The sequence below is a fragment of the Scaptodrosophila lebanonensis genome, unplaced genomic scaffold (assembly GCF_003285725.1).
Source record: "Scaptodrosophila lebanonensis strain 11010-0011.00,11010-0021.00 unplaced genomic scaffold, SlebRS2 tig00000150-arrow-arrow-pilon, whole genome shotgun sequence".
Lineage (NCBI taxonomy): Eukaryota > Metazoa > Arthropoda > Insecta > Diptera > Drosophilidae > Scaptodrosophila > Scaptodrosophila lebanonensis.
This window is the reverse complement of record NW_022060592.1, coordinates 1,319,311-1,332,053: the sequence shown is the minus strand read 5'-3', so window position 1 is coordinate 1,332,053 and position 12,743 is coordinate 1,319,311. Positions and strand designations below refer to the sequence as shown.

General features: G+C 40.6%; 1 protein-coding gene across 5 annotated transcripts in view; it reads left to right on the top strand.

Moving 5' to 3' along the window:
• Positions 1-12,743, top strand: part of LOC115629446 (homeotic protein ultrabithorax) — a 106,963-nt gene that overhangs the window by 32,754 nt on the left and 61,466 nt on the right. For 3 of the 5 annotated variants that reach the window (XM_030525905.1, XM_030525903.1, XM_030525904.1), the window contains one exon: positions 3,128-3,178. The exons of the other annotated variants lie outside the window; for them this stretch is intronic. In XM_030525905.1, coding sequence (XP_030381765.1) covers positions 3,128-3,178 — 51 coding nt within the window. The remainder of the gene's footprint in view (positions 1-3,127; positions 3,179-12,743) is intronic. 5 annotated transcript variants of the gene reach the window in all.

The window sequence follows — 12,743 nt, the reverse complement described above, 5'->3', positions numbered from 1 at the left end:
TGGCGCATGCACTTTACACTCGCTAAAGAACACACACACACACACACACAGAGAGACTCACACAATCATAGATACACAGACTGATATGGCATGCAATTGTATATCAAAAGAGGATTTTCATTATAAAATATCACACGGCTCAGGCTATGGCAGCGCTTTTGGAATTGGCGTTCGTGCTGGTGTTGGTGGCGGGACTTGGGCTATGATGCAAAAATGTCGCGCCAACTAAGCGAAAAACAAATAACGAGAGCAACCACAACAACAGCAACAATTCGAGCGCCACCCAAAAGAGTTTGCAATTTATTTTAAAGTAAAAGTATCTAAAGGCATGACAAATAGCGTGAGATATGTTGCAGCCACTCCCCGGCGTACCTCCCTCGACTCATACACACACATGACTGCGCGCCTCCATTAAAATGCGACATATGACGGGCGCTCTTTGATTTATTTGCATACAAAAAGGCAGCGGCAGGCACGCCGAGAAAAACAGCCACACACACACACACACAACGCAAACACACGTCGCCCATTTTTGACGCCAACTGTTTTTGCTGCGGATGCCGAGGGTTGAAGTCTGCGAATTAAAGGACAGCTCCAACAGGTGGTCAAGGGGAAGGGCAGCATTGCACGTCATTTCATATGAAGTTACGTAATTGTGCCCCAAGGTCTGTTGCATATGGGATTCATACGTGTATTTGTTCAACGCTGAGCGAATCCCAAATGGTGCCCAATTACCAGAATCACAAGGTGGGATCCAAATTAAACAGAACGTCTCAAAAATAAAAGCAACCAAAATGTTTTCGGACAAACGCGCTCCAATGCACGAATTTGCCGCGAACTTGTGATTGAGTGTTAAAACCTTGAACGCACTAATCCGTACAAATAGATGTAAGTGGCGCCTTTTTCCAAAGTCTAGTTTCCTAAGAAGTAAAAGAAAAACCTTTTCGGCAGCTCCGGACTTCTTTAGTACTCCAATCGCACATTTATTAAGTATTGAAAGATCCGAAGGAGCCTCCATCTTAGATTGTTCGATTGATCTCTATCGATCTCTTCCTTCAACCCAGCATAGGAGTCCTATGAAAACTGCAATATACATTCTTCTTTATACTATATACATATGTATATACAAGCTGACCTTTTCAAAATACAAATTTTTAATACCCCACATACACAAAATGATGCGTTGGTTCATAACTATCGGATGAATAGAATAAAACTGTACTATCGGTAAATTAAAAAATACAAATAAATAGTAATTTCTGATTTAAACGTTCCAATAGATGAAATAAGTTTGTATTGATAGTTGTCTAATCTAATCCAGAGTCTTTCAGTGAAATATGCGATTCAAGAAAGGTCGTGTGGATGAAATGAGTGGAAGCAGAATTAAATATCTCCAGATCAACGATTCATCGGATTTTGCCGAACCATTCGTCTCATCGGACCACACTTGAGACTGATTTTTTGACCACAATTCGCCCCCAACCTTCAATTACACCCAGCGTTCGCCCGACTTGGCACCGGAAATGCATTTGAAGATAAAGTCCTGCTTACTTTGGAAGGCACCTTGTAGATAGAACGGTATTCGTTGCAAGCAAGCTGCTTTCAACTATTGAGAAATTTGATTTGTACTAAAGGTACTCGCGTAATCCTAGGAGCTTGCAACAAATATTCGTACTATTTGCCTCTAATGAGCCACGAATTTATTCAAAAAAATGTATTTTTACTTATTTGCCATTATCAGTAGTGTCAGTGTTGATGTATATAGTTGATGTTATTAAATCTTCTTAAGAACGATTTCTAGTACCATATACATTGACCGATTCGTTAGATTATAAGAAGGCGGTTTTAGCCAATCTAAAGACTTATTAGAGCAACAATTATTACCGTGCCAATGCCTTTGCTACGGCTGTGGCCCCACCTGTGTCCTCTTCCCTTACCAGAGCCTATTTATTTACTCTTCTACTTCTACTTCACTCGCCCACTCCCCGCTACGCCCAATTCATCATGTGCCGCCACCATTTTTCGGAGCGTCAAGTTGCATTAAGCTGTTATTTATGCAAATTTTGCATGTTTCAACTTTTCGCAAAGTGCGTCGTGTCGTTTTCTATTATTTAAAACTTTAGACAAAATTTACTAGAGTGCCGGGGCAGATATTGCGTAGGGGCGCGGACAGTGGTGCAGGAATATGTCTTAATGCGCGCACCTGACGCGCCACAACTTCCTCAAGCCAGCACTCGATTCGGGAAGTGGCATGGAGGAGGGATAGGGCTCTGCGCGGCAGGTAGGGTGTGTGTCCTGGCGTGCTTTGTGCATAATTTTGTGCGCGGCTGTTAAAACAAATAAATTCTGGCGGCTAAAGTTATTAGATTAGCATTAGAGGAAAGCTTTGAGCTGCGTGCTGTGTCGGGGGCTGCGGAGGTCCACGACAGCAGTCGACGTTAGTGATGGTCTGGCATCTAAGCTTAAAATTATGATTTACCATGGATATTTACATGCATATAAAGATGCTAAGGCAGAATGCATGCGAAGCTGAAAATACTATAAAAAGCTTGTTGGCGGGGTGGCGAGTCACGTGTTTTTCATGGTTTCCTACACAGAACATGCAAAATTTATGGGTTATAACTCCTGCATGATCCTGCGATATTACTATATACCAAAAAAAAAAAAACACCAAGACAGGTGTCTCCCGTAAGGAATTGGGTTACTCTGGAATCCCCGTTTCAGGCTATGTCCAGAGGAATGGAGTTTCGAAAACCTTTTGATTTACTTTACAATAAAGTGGAAATTTTCAAAATATACAGATGAAAACATTTTTGGTTTTGATTTGGTTTTGCTTTGCTTTTTCCTCGACTTTAAGTTTGCATAAATTGGTGAATAAACTATTTAAATTTGCCATTTACATACAAAATAATACTAGAAACTAAAACTAACCATCTTTCTTATTTTGAGTTTTAATAATCCAGTTTATTTATATTATATATTTTAAGTTAAGTTTGAAGTAAATAATGCTCAGCTATCAATTATTTTTTCAAGTTTTAAATAACCACTAACTTTATTTGTTAGGCTTCAGATGAGGTTCTAGTTGCCCCAATGATCTTTATTGACGATATTTTTCTATTCCTTGCAGGTAAGAGATACTCAGAATCTCTTGCGGGATCACTTCTTCCAGACTGGCTAGGTAAGTACAATTTTTGTTATTTATTCGTGTAACCTTAGTTTTTAGTTTGTAATTTTATGTTCCACAACGCAGATACCGCATTGTTTCATTTTATCTGTGCTTTTTTCTTGGTTGCGAACCCTTCTACCTACACCATACAATCCAACACTCGTACATTCTCAAGCCATGGCACATGCACTTACCAGAACGGTTTGTGCCGCCTTTTGATTTTTGAACACATACTTTCCGCCTCTGAAATTTGAAACAAAAGCAATCGATTCGTTTTGACGACCACGTATCAAATTCGGTGACATTTTTATCCTCCAAAATGCCAAAAACAAAAAATCCGATTTCTTCAGCCCACCACGTGTCCTCCACTACCCAACCAAACGAGCTTCTTTCTATTTTGTGTTTTTGTTGTGTTCTGTTGTTGCTGTTGTTGTTATTGCGCATATGCATCCTCTTGAGTTCCGTGTCAGTATCAATATCCGTATCCGTATCAGTATCAGTAAAAGTCAATGAGAAGCAGCACTAGCCGGGTGAGGAGCGCACTTGCCGAACTGGAGGTAAAGACCGATTAAAATTCAAACTCTAACTCAATCTTTAGTCAAATAAATCTTAAATATTGTGTGCAATGCTGTACATACATAGTGCATATATCATATTCTCTCTCTCATTACACGCACCTATCTATACTATTGTATGTACATATGTATGTATTCTACTTATGTCTAGCATGTGCATGAGATTTGTGAACACATCATCATCATACACGTACACACACAAAGGCACTATATTTTGCGATGACCAGCAAGCTCTACTGTAAGTGTGCGATTACCAGTTCATAAAGCTTGCCAAATAATTGCCAATTATTCAGTTTATCAACCAAGCAAGCACACACACACACACACACACACACATGCACTCACACACAAATGACATATGCTCGGTGCCGAGCTTTTATTTAACCCAATTAAAACCACCCACAAAGGTCGACACTTGCTTGCAAAACTATCACTTGGCACGCAAAGAAAGGCGGGCGAGAAAATGGAGAGCCTGCTGCTGGGCTCACGATCCACTAAGCGTATCATTTTGTTAGCAATTTTTCAGCATGTTGCACTCTAGGAATCACCCCAAAGCACGCAGCCCAAATAAGTACATAGTAACGATTGAAAATGCTTAAATATTTTTACACCTTTCTCTCTTTATCCCTCCCTCTCTCTCTCTCTCTCTCTCTCTCTCTACATGTATATATAAGTATTCTATACACAGTCACACAGCAACACGCTTGTATATAAACAGAGCCACACCACTCTCCAATTAAATTGCAATTGTATATTCTGTAAATATTCGTACACCATACATACATATAATTTACCGCCACCCTCCACTCCCAACTGAGGAGCAGCAGGTACTTGAACATCCACAGAGCAAACATTGTTCAATTGTTGTTAATTTTGTGTTTTTAGTTTTGTTAACTGCGCTCTTCAAGTGCACTTCACAGCCCATTCGAATGCCGCTCCTGTTATTGTTGTAGTTGTTGCTTTTGTTGCCGGCGCCATATATCCTTACTCATACGATAAATGGCAACTAAAAAGCCGGCCGAAGCTCCTGATTTGAAGTATGCAACCTTTCAACCAGCCGGCAAAAAGTGACTCCCTTCCCCATACATATGAGTATATATAGTATATTTATTGCGATTTTATACCAAGCATAATTTAGCAACACACACACACACATACACACACACACACACACACACGCTTTTATAGCCACTGAACAAATAGGGAGGAAAATATAAACAAACTTTACTTTCTAAATGCCACTTTCCAATCGAAATCAATGCTTGCGTCTACTTATAAAAAGGTCCTGGCTTCTCGCAGACTGTGCGGGAACGGGCGGAAGAGGGAAGGCAATAGCAACAACCTCCTCGTACATGCTATATACCCATTGAAGCTTAATCCAAATCCAGCTCCCTGTCGCCCTCACTGTGGAGCTGGCGTATAAATATTTATCTGAAATGTCAAATCATCTGAGAAACACAAAACGTAAAATCCATTAGAAAATTAATAAAGAAAACTCACTCCAGGCAGCGATTTGTGAAAATGCGGTTTCGCACAGCTCCCTGGCTGTAATATTTACTTTTATATACGGATGTCGTATAGACTGTATTGCCTGCTGGCGACCCTGGAGAAGGGCTGAAAGCCGGCGCTAATAGATTGAAACCGACTTGATTAGAATAATGTATTGTGGGTAATTTTTGTGATGGATTGAAACCTTTGGCTGGGAGAGCGGAAACCGCCCGATTATATACTCTATGTACATATAAGGGTATATAGCATTAGATGCGTAAGAGATTCCGCTGAATACTTCAAAAGTGCCATTTTTCATAGGTGTTTGAAATTTGCAATGCATTTTGCTTTTATCGATTAGGATTAGGATTTAGTTACTAAATCTTTAAACCATAACCTAAGGAACAAACTTTTAGGCAAACAAAAGAGAACGATACAGTCAAGCAAGCCCTATAGTGAAATACCCTGTACCCAGACAAACTTCGGGCAAAAAGAATAAGGAGGCAGCTTGCGAGCCTAGTACTGAAGTGAAATTGATTCGCGAATACCTTTGCTTGGAATTGACCGATTTGAAAAAATTGAAATGAATTTAAAACAATAGTAGACAATTGTATTTAGATTCCACGTGCAATGTTTGGCTTATGTAAGAAAATATGATGCTATGCACAAAATATGTGCGCACTGATTCTATTCTTTTTACTCTGGCCTGATGGATAAGGGTTTCATAAAAGCAGAAGGAGGCGTGGTAGACTCCAAAAATACATAAGTATATTGTGCTGCTAATCAGCAGTATAAGACCAGTCTAAGCGAATGCAACAAATGCTCAAGCAAGCAGTCGGGCAAAAGATTGTAATTGTATTTAAAGAAATTTCCAACTTCAGCGATTCCAAGTCTGTAATGTGCTTCAAAAATCGGCAAGAAAGCATAAATGAGGCAAAAATTCTTCGACTGGCAGCGTTCCCTCTGGAGACGCGCGCCACAGCGCAAATAGCACGCAATAAACGAATAACAGCATAATAATGTGCAATAAAGTATCTAAATTTGTTGGATTGTTGATAAACTTTGGCGCCACTTCGCCGTGCAAGATGAAATGGGGCGATTGAAAGCGCCGCCACATTGAACAGAGATGTCTGTGTGCCTTACAAGTGGGGCAATATTACTTCTTTGAGTTCAGTTCTATTGAAAAGACTAGTTAGATACACTGATTCTAAAATCACATCGTGCAGCAAAGTATTATGGCAAACGGCTAATGGGCAGCGAACCTATACTCGGAACGAGTGCCGGAAGTTAAGGAAATCTCAAATGGGGCATACACCCAGAGAACAAATTTGTCTTTGAATTACGGACAGATCGAAATTCTTATGCAAATAGCTTGAATTAAAATTTATTTTAATTGACGTGGTTTTGATTCACTACACAAGATTATTTATATTTCTTTAAAGTAATATAAATTTATTTTTGCTATCGCGTATTAACACTCTTAAAGTAATAAATAATTAATAATCACACGTCATATTTATAGACCAGTCCATACTGTCCACGATAGCCGAAAATATTGAGAACATGTTGAAACAGCTTTTCCTTAATAAGTATTATAAAGATCGAAATTCTTACGAGTTTCATATTTTAAAACTCTTTTTTTGGATTTCCTCGATCTCGCTTGCTCAAATCTTAAGTACATTTGCGTAGAGTTCGTACTTGAAATTACAAGTGCACCATTATATTTCCACAATCGGTTTTTGCTTTCAGTTGTACGACTCCATGGTACTCCTTTCCTAGCTTCCGGAGTGAGCTGTACTTTGTAGAAACTATCTTTTCTGTTGACTCGTCTCATTCGCAGGTGGGGCGGACACGTATGAATACCTCATGCAGTCGGGATTAACTTCTTACTAAGTACTGCTCCTGTACACCTCCTTATATCACACACGTCACTGCAAATTGTCGCCGGCGCGAACCTCGTCCATTTAAATGCCCCGCAGAGACTGGGGAAATTAGTTAATTGGTGGCCAGCTCGTCTCGGCTGGAAGTGCGGTGCAAAACTCGCATTCAAGTCTGAGCCCAACCCCACCAAGCCCACTTTCTTGCAATTAAGGCAAATTACTTTCGACCTCTCGTTTCAACGATTGTGCTTGCTTGATAATACATTATCTGCAAATGTTAAATGGCAGTTTTTCAGCATTTAAAAACATTATGGATGGATTATGGTAGTGTACAAAACATTATCATTATTTCAGGATCTCAAAACATGATAAAGGAGAAGCTTTAAAATATATAAAAAGAAGTCATGATTTGGTAAAATAAAAATAATAAATATGGGCATGCTCTGTCTGACTGGAGCTTGGGTTTCATAACTCATCCGTCCCCTCGGTAACGAAACAAAAGCATTCAAGAAACTTGTACAGTATTGGTCTCGCGGATAGAGGAACTACGGCTAAAAATGTCGACGGTTATTTTTTGAGAAATCAACAATTTAGTGCGAACTGAACGCTTGCACCTATTTTATTTAACTGCAACCTAATGGTTTGTTTTGATGCACAGAATTTGAGACTGCAAGCCGGAATCTCTTAAGCTTAAGCATAATGTAATGGAATCGCAAACGAAAGGAAAGTGGAGGGTCTGTCAAAAAAATGCCCCCAAATGTGCAAATGCGTCCCATGCGCTGCTTCACCTGAGCTACCAAAAACGATGCCCACATTTCCTTGATGCTTAATGTGTGCCTTTATTGATTTTCGTACGCCATTAAATTTGCACAGTTACCCATATTTCCCGCCATTTGCCAACGTGGCAAGAGGAAGAGCTCGTGTGCCACCTCCCTCCCACCATCCTGGCACGCCAGCGGCTGTCAGCAGACAGCAGGCAGCAGGCAATGTGGCAGATATTTTTCTTTTGCCAGCTCAGCAGATGAATGCGTATAATTTTCGGTTTGATTTATGGCCGCTGACCCCCGACAGCACCCGACGCAGGGCCACCCCTCCACCGAACGGAGCACACATGGCCAGCCAAATCCAGACCCACATCTAGATCCACTCAGGACGTCGCATCCACCAAATGCGTGAGCCCCAAGGTTGGCAACCTCAGATTTGTTACCGGGGGGCGCCGCCGCTCGTGGGCCGCGCTTCACTGCCCTCGTATCGTCGACGTCGCAGTCGCAGTCGCAGTAGCATGCGACGTCGAAGTCGACGTCCTTTTATCGCCAAAATGCTAACTGTAGGCAATACATTTTGTTGTTGCTGACGACTTAGGCTGGGTCGAGGCGTGGGAGGAGGCGGAGGCGGGGCGGAGATGCGGATTGGGAAGGGCTTTATTACATTAAGCGTCCGTAAAATAAAAATTGTGCCACTTTCTCAAAAACACGCACAAAGCAAACGACAACAACAACAACAGATAAAACGTACCGCTGTCAATAGGGGTGTGTGTATGTGTGTGTGAGTGTGTGTGTTTGAGCGTGTGTGTGTGTGTGTGTGTGTGTGCCTACACACGCATGACATCGTGGAAAATCAACCTGCTGCGGCAAAGTACCGAAAAATGGAATAAAAGGAAAAGCCACAAATACGCCCGCGCGTCCTTGTGTGTGTGTGTGTGTGTGCGTGTGTGCGTGTGTGTGATATTCCTCGCCACATTTGCTTACATAATCAGTCATGTTTTCCTTGTTACGCATGGCCTCTGACACACACAGAGCCATATAAAAATCATTTATTTATGTAGCGGTTTCCCTGTGTGATTGTGTGTATATTCTCGTATGTACTTCTCTGTAGTCGCGACTGTATTTTGTTGTTGTATTTCTTTGTGGAGTTGCGGGTGTGTGTGTGTGGACGATGGGTGGAAGTGCTAGCAGATTGTTTCGAACAGGGTTTACATATAGGAATACATAATAGCATGACCCAGTGCTATGAGCCACATGCAGGCGAAACAGAAAAACTGTCACAGCTATGATCAATATTTAAAACTTCCAATACTCAACAACAGTGTCAGTATTTTAGGAACAGAACCGGATCTCACATATACTCGTATATAATCGAACGATCATATGCAGTATAATAGGTGCAGTATATACGGTTAGGACAAATGTCGCGATCGTCATGCGCTCTTCAGAGGGAATTCAAGTGAATTCCGAAATGTCGAACTAATTTAAGCCAGAACACTTTATACATAAATAGTAGCCAGCTGATGCAGGCTTACCGCGAAACCCGCCCCTTCCCCAAGCACATGTCCGATTAGATTATAATATTTGCCGCATTATAGACGGAAAATGGTTGAGCGAATGTGTTTTTTCCCCATTCCAATCCCAGTTGCAACAAAAATAAAGTACCCTCCGGTGTGGACCTCTCTGGCATCGTTTCGTGCTCATCCGTTCTCTCAAACTCAGCAGACTCTCCCTGTAGGTCTCTCTGCCACGCATTGCGTCCTGTAAGCTTGCGTCGCCGTGGTCACAACACTGTGTTAGCTTTCCGCACCAAATTCCTTTGCCATTTGATAAATGGTCCTTTACTCACTACTTGTTGTTTTTATTGTTTTTCTCTGTTTCGTGCTGTTCGCACTGCTCTCAACCGTTTGTCCTTTTGCAGTCAGCGAATGGCAAAGGCGAACTTTTGTTTGTTTCCAGTTGCCTGCTTCAAATTTCTCTTCTTCTTCTTCTTTTTCGGCGTTCTTTCGCTCCTCTTTTTTGCTTGCTCAACGGAATCTGGGCTATTTATTCACCCAATTTCTATTTTTTCCCTTCGCTCGGCACATTTATCATTGTGCCTTCAGCAACACACATACACATGCACAGCACACACAGACACAAACACACACACCTATACACAGTCACATACGCACTCACAGTCTCCCAGTGTTTCAACACAGGGACAACAGTTACACCCACATCTTTTGGCTCCTGCGCTGCTACACTGGCAGAAAATAATTAGCTTATTTTTTCGATAGCTTATAAAATACTGCCAAAGATAAAGAATTACTGGCACAGGAAAGATCTTTAAAAAATATACGACAGCTGGCCCGTGGAATACGCTTGCTATTATTTGTGGCCCGCTTAAATGTTGATATCTGAGCGAAGCACAAAGAACTTTGTGCGAAAAAAACAACAATGGAAAGACTGCGACAGACACACGCACAAACAAACAAACAAACACTGCACAAAGTTCCACTTGCTAACACCGATTTGCATATGTAGTTCGGCGAATTCCCAGCGGTCTTTGGGTCGCTTTTATATCGTACGAGTACACGAGTATATTGGTGGTCGATAGAAAAAACCCAATCGCATTACTTACATACATATTTGTATATTATAAGAAGTGGTATTTAACTTGTTAGTTTTCAATAATTTTGTGTCAGCTATAAAATAAATTGAGAATTTTTACTTCATGGGTGGATCTAGGTTTGAGGTAGAATACTTGTATATGCCCAGTATACCACGGCCTTAGGGACAGACAATTCTCTTTATGGACGCCGCCATTCCATCTGACTACGATTCGTATCTTCCCTTTTGAAACATGTACAAGAAGTTCCCACTCGCTCGATTTTTGGTATTTGATTCGATGAACATGTGCTTGAAGCAGACTGACCCATTACTTAGCAACGGCCATCTGTTGGGCACTAGCAGCATTAAATGTCGATAGTCGTTTTGCGAAAAGCTTTAAGCTGCTTAAGCTTTGGCATGCTCCTTGACTTTGGGATCGTTAGATCTTAATTAGCCACTCGACTCACGCAGTCGAAATGTCAGTCCCAACATTTATAAAAACCCGTTTAGATACATACACATGCATGCATACATCAATACATACATATATTCAAATATATGTGTATACATATTAGCCTGCGCTTATGTGAATAGGATTTCGTTTGGAACATCCTCTCACATATCGAAATATGTATGCATGTCTGTACGTGCGTCTATAAATTAAAATGCAACGCATGTAGTGTGTGTGGTGGAAAAACATTCGTTTTTATGAGGTGTTGACTGTAATTTAAATGACTACATTGACGAAAACAAAAATTGAATCCTAAGCGCACATACTTTTATTCTACTGTGCTTGCTACCTCTGACCGCGACCCCGACCCCAAACCAAGAGGTGATTATGTAATTGTCTTCGCTTCACTCGTATATGTACGAATATTTATGTAAAAAATATTACATAAACAAGCGAAGCTGCCATTGAATTCCCAATGGAATGACCCAAATACGGGTACAATTCGAACTCAGATGATGGCGACGAATAATGATGATGAAGTGAGGCAATAAATGAGTGTTTTATTGGGCCGCCGTTGCCGCTTTTGTTGTTTTTGCTTGAGCAAAACCACTCAAGGCGAGTTCTCAATAACAGCGGCGAAAGCCTCCTCACACTCATACCCAGGAACACATTGAGACAAGTGATACACTCACACACTCTTTTGAGTTTTGGCGCGCACATAAATAAATCGATTGGCTTGAGCCGCGTCGGATCGCGAGTTACTTTATTTATTTGTCGGCTTTTGCTTTCTGTATTTACACCAATAAAGTTCTCCCACATCTTAGAAATGTTGTTTAAAAATGAGCTCTTTTAATTGCATTCACTGATAGTTTGATAGTTCGATTTTTGTGCTCTCCAGACACCCCATTCTCACTCACGCTCGTCGAGCGTCGATTTATTGCGCCGCCTAAGAAAGCGCGGCAAGTGCGATAAATTTCCTACCCTGCCACCATACAAAATACGACGTAACATGACGTTGAGAGCAATTTCGTTGCCGTTTATTTTGCGGCAAATTTGCGGAACATGCGCAAAAAGCAATTTAAAAGAAGAAGAAGAATTTAAAGTTTGTGTCGGCATCGGATGTGATTTAGAAATTATTTAGATGCGTATTTAAACCATACAAAGCTGTTATACAAGCACAAATTTAAATTTAATAATAATACAATTTAAAACTCGGGTGCTTTCGAAATATTTTAACATTCTGAATGTCTAGTTAAACAACGATGAAACCTTTACAAATAAACCGATGGACTGGAAGTGCACTTCATCCTTGAGGCTTTCATGTAAAACCAAATAATTTGAATTGTGTGCAAATATTATGTCTTTAATCGCACGTACGTTGCTCTGAAAATAAATAAACCAATAATTAATATGTATCAAACCATAAAAAAGAGTGCGTGCGGACTTTTAGAACTGATACATTTTGTAAGTGCTTTTTAATATTATAATACATATGCACATAAATAGATTTGCTGCCCACAATTTACCTTGCATTCGTGTCTCGTACGTCCAACATTAATTTTCAACAAGTTAATAAAAGCCGTTTAGCCATTTATAAATAATAACACGGTTGAAATAAATAAACATCAACTTTTGTTAATTAAGTGCGCTAGCGTCGGGTTATTGCTGTTGTTGTCATTGTGTGTATTGTCGGTTTTTATCTGTGCGTTCCAGCGGCCAAACGTCTGAGCAGCAGCAAGAGCAACAACAATGGTCGCATTTCCCCTCCGTAACTGGCAGATTTATTTGCCATTAGTCAAAGCAGGCACACACACTTATGCGCTGATT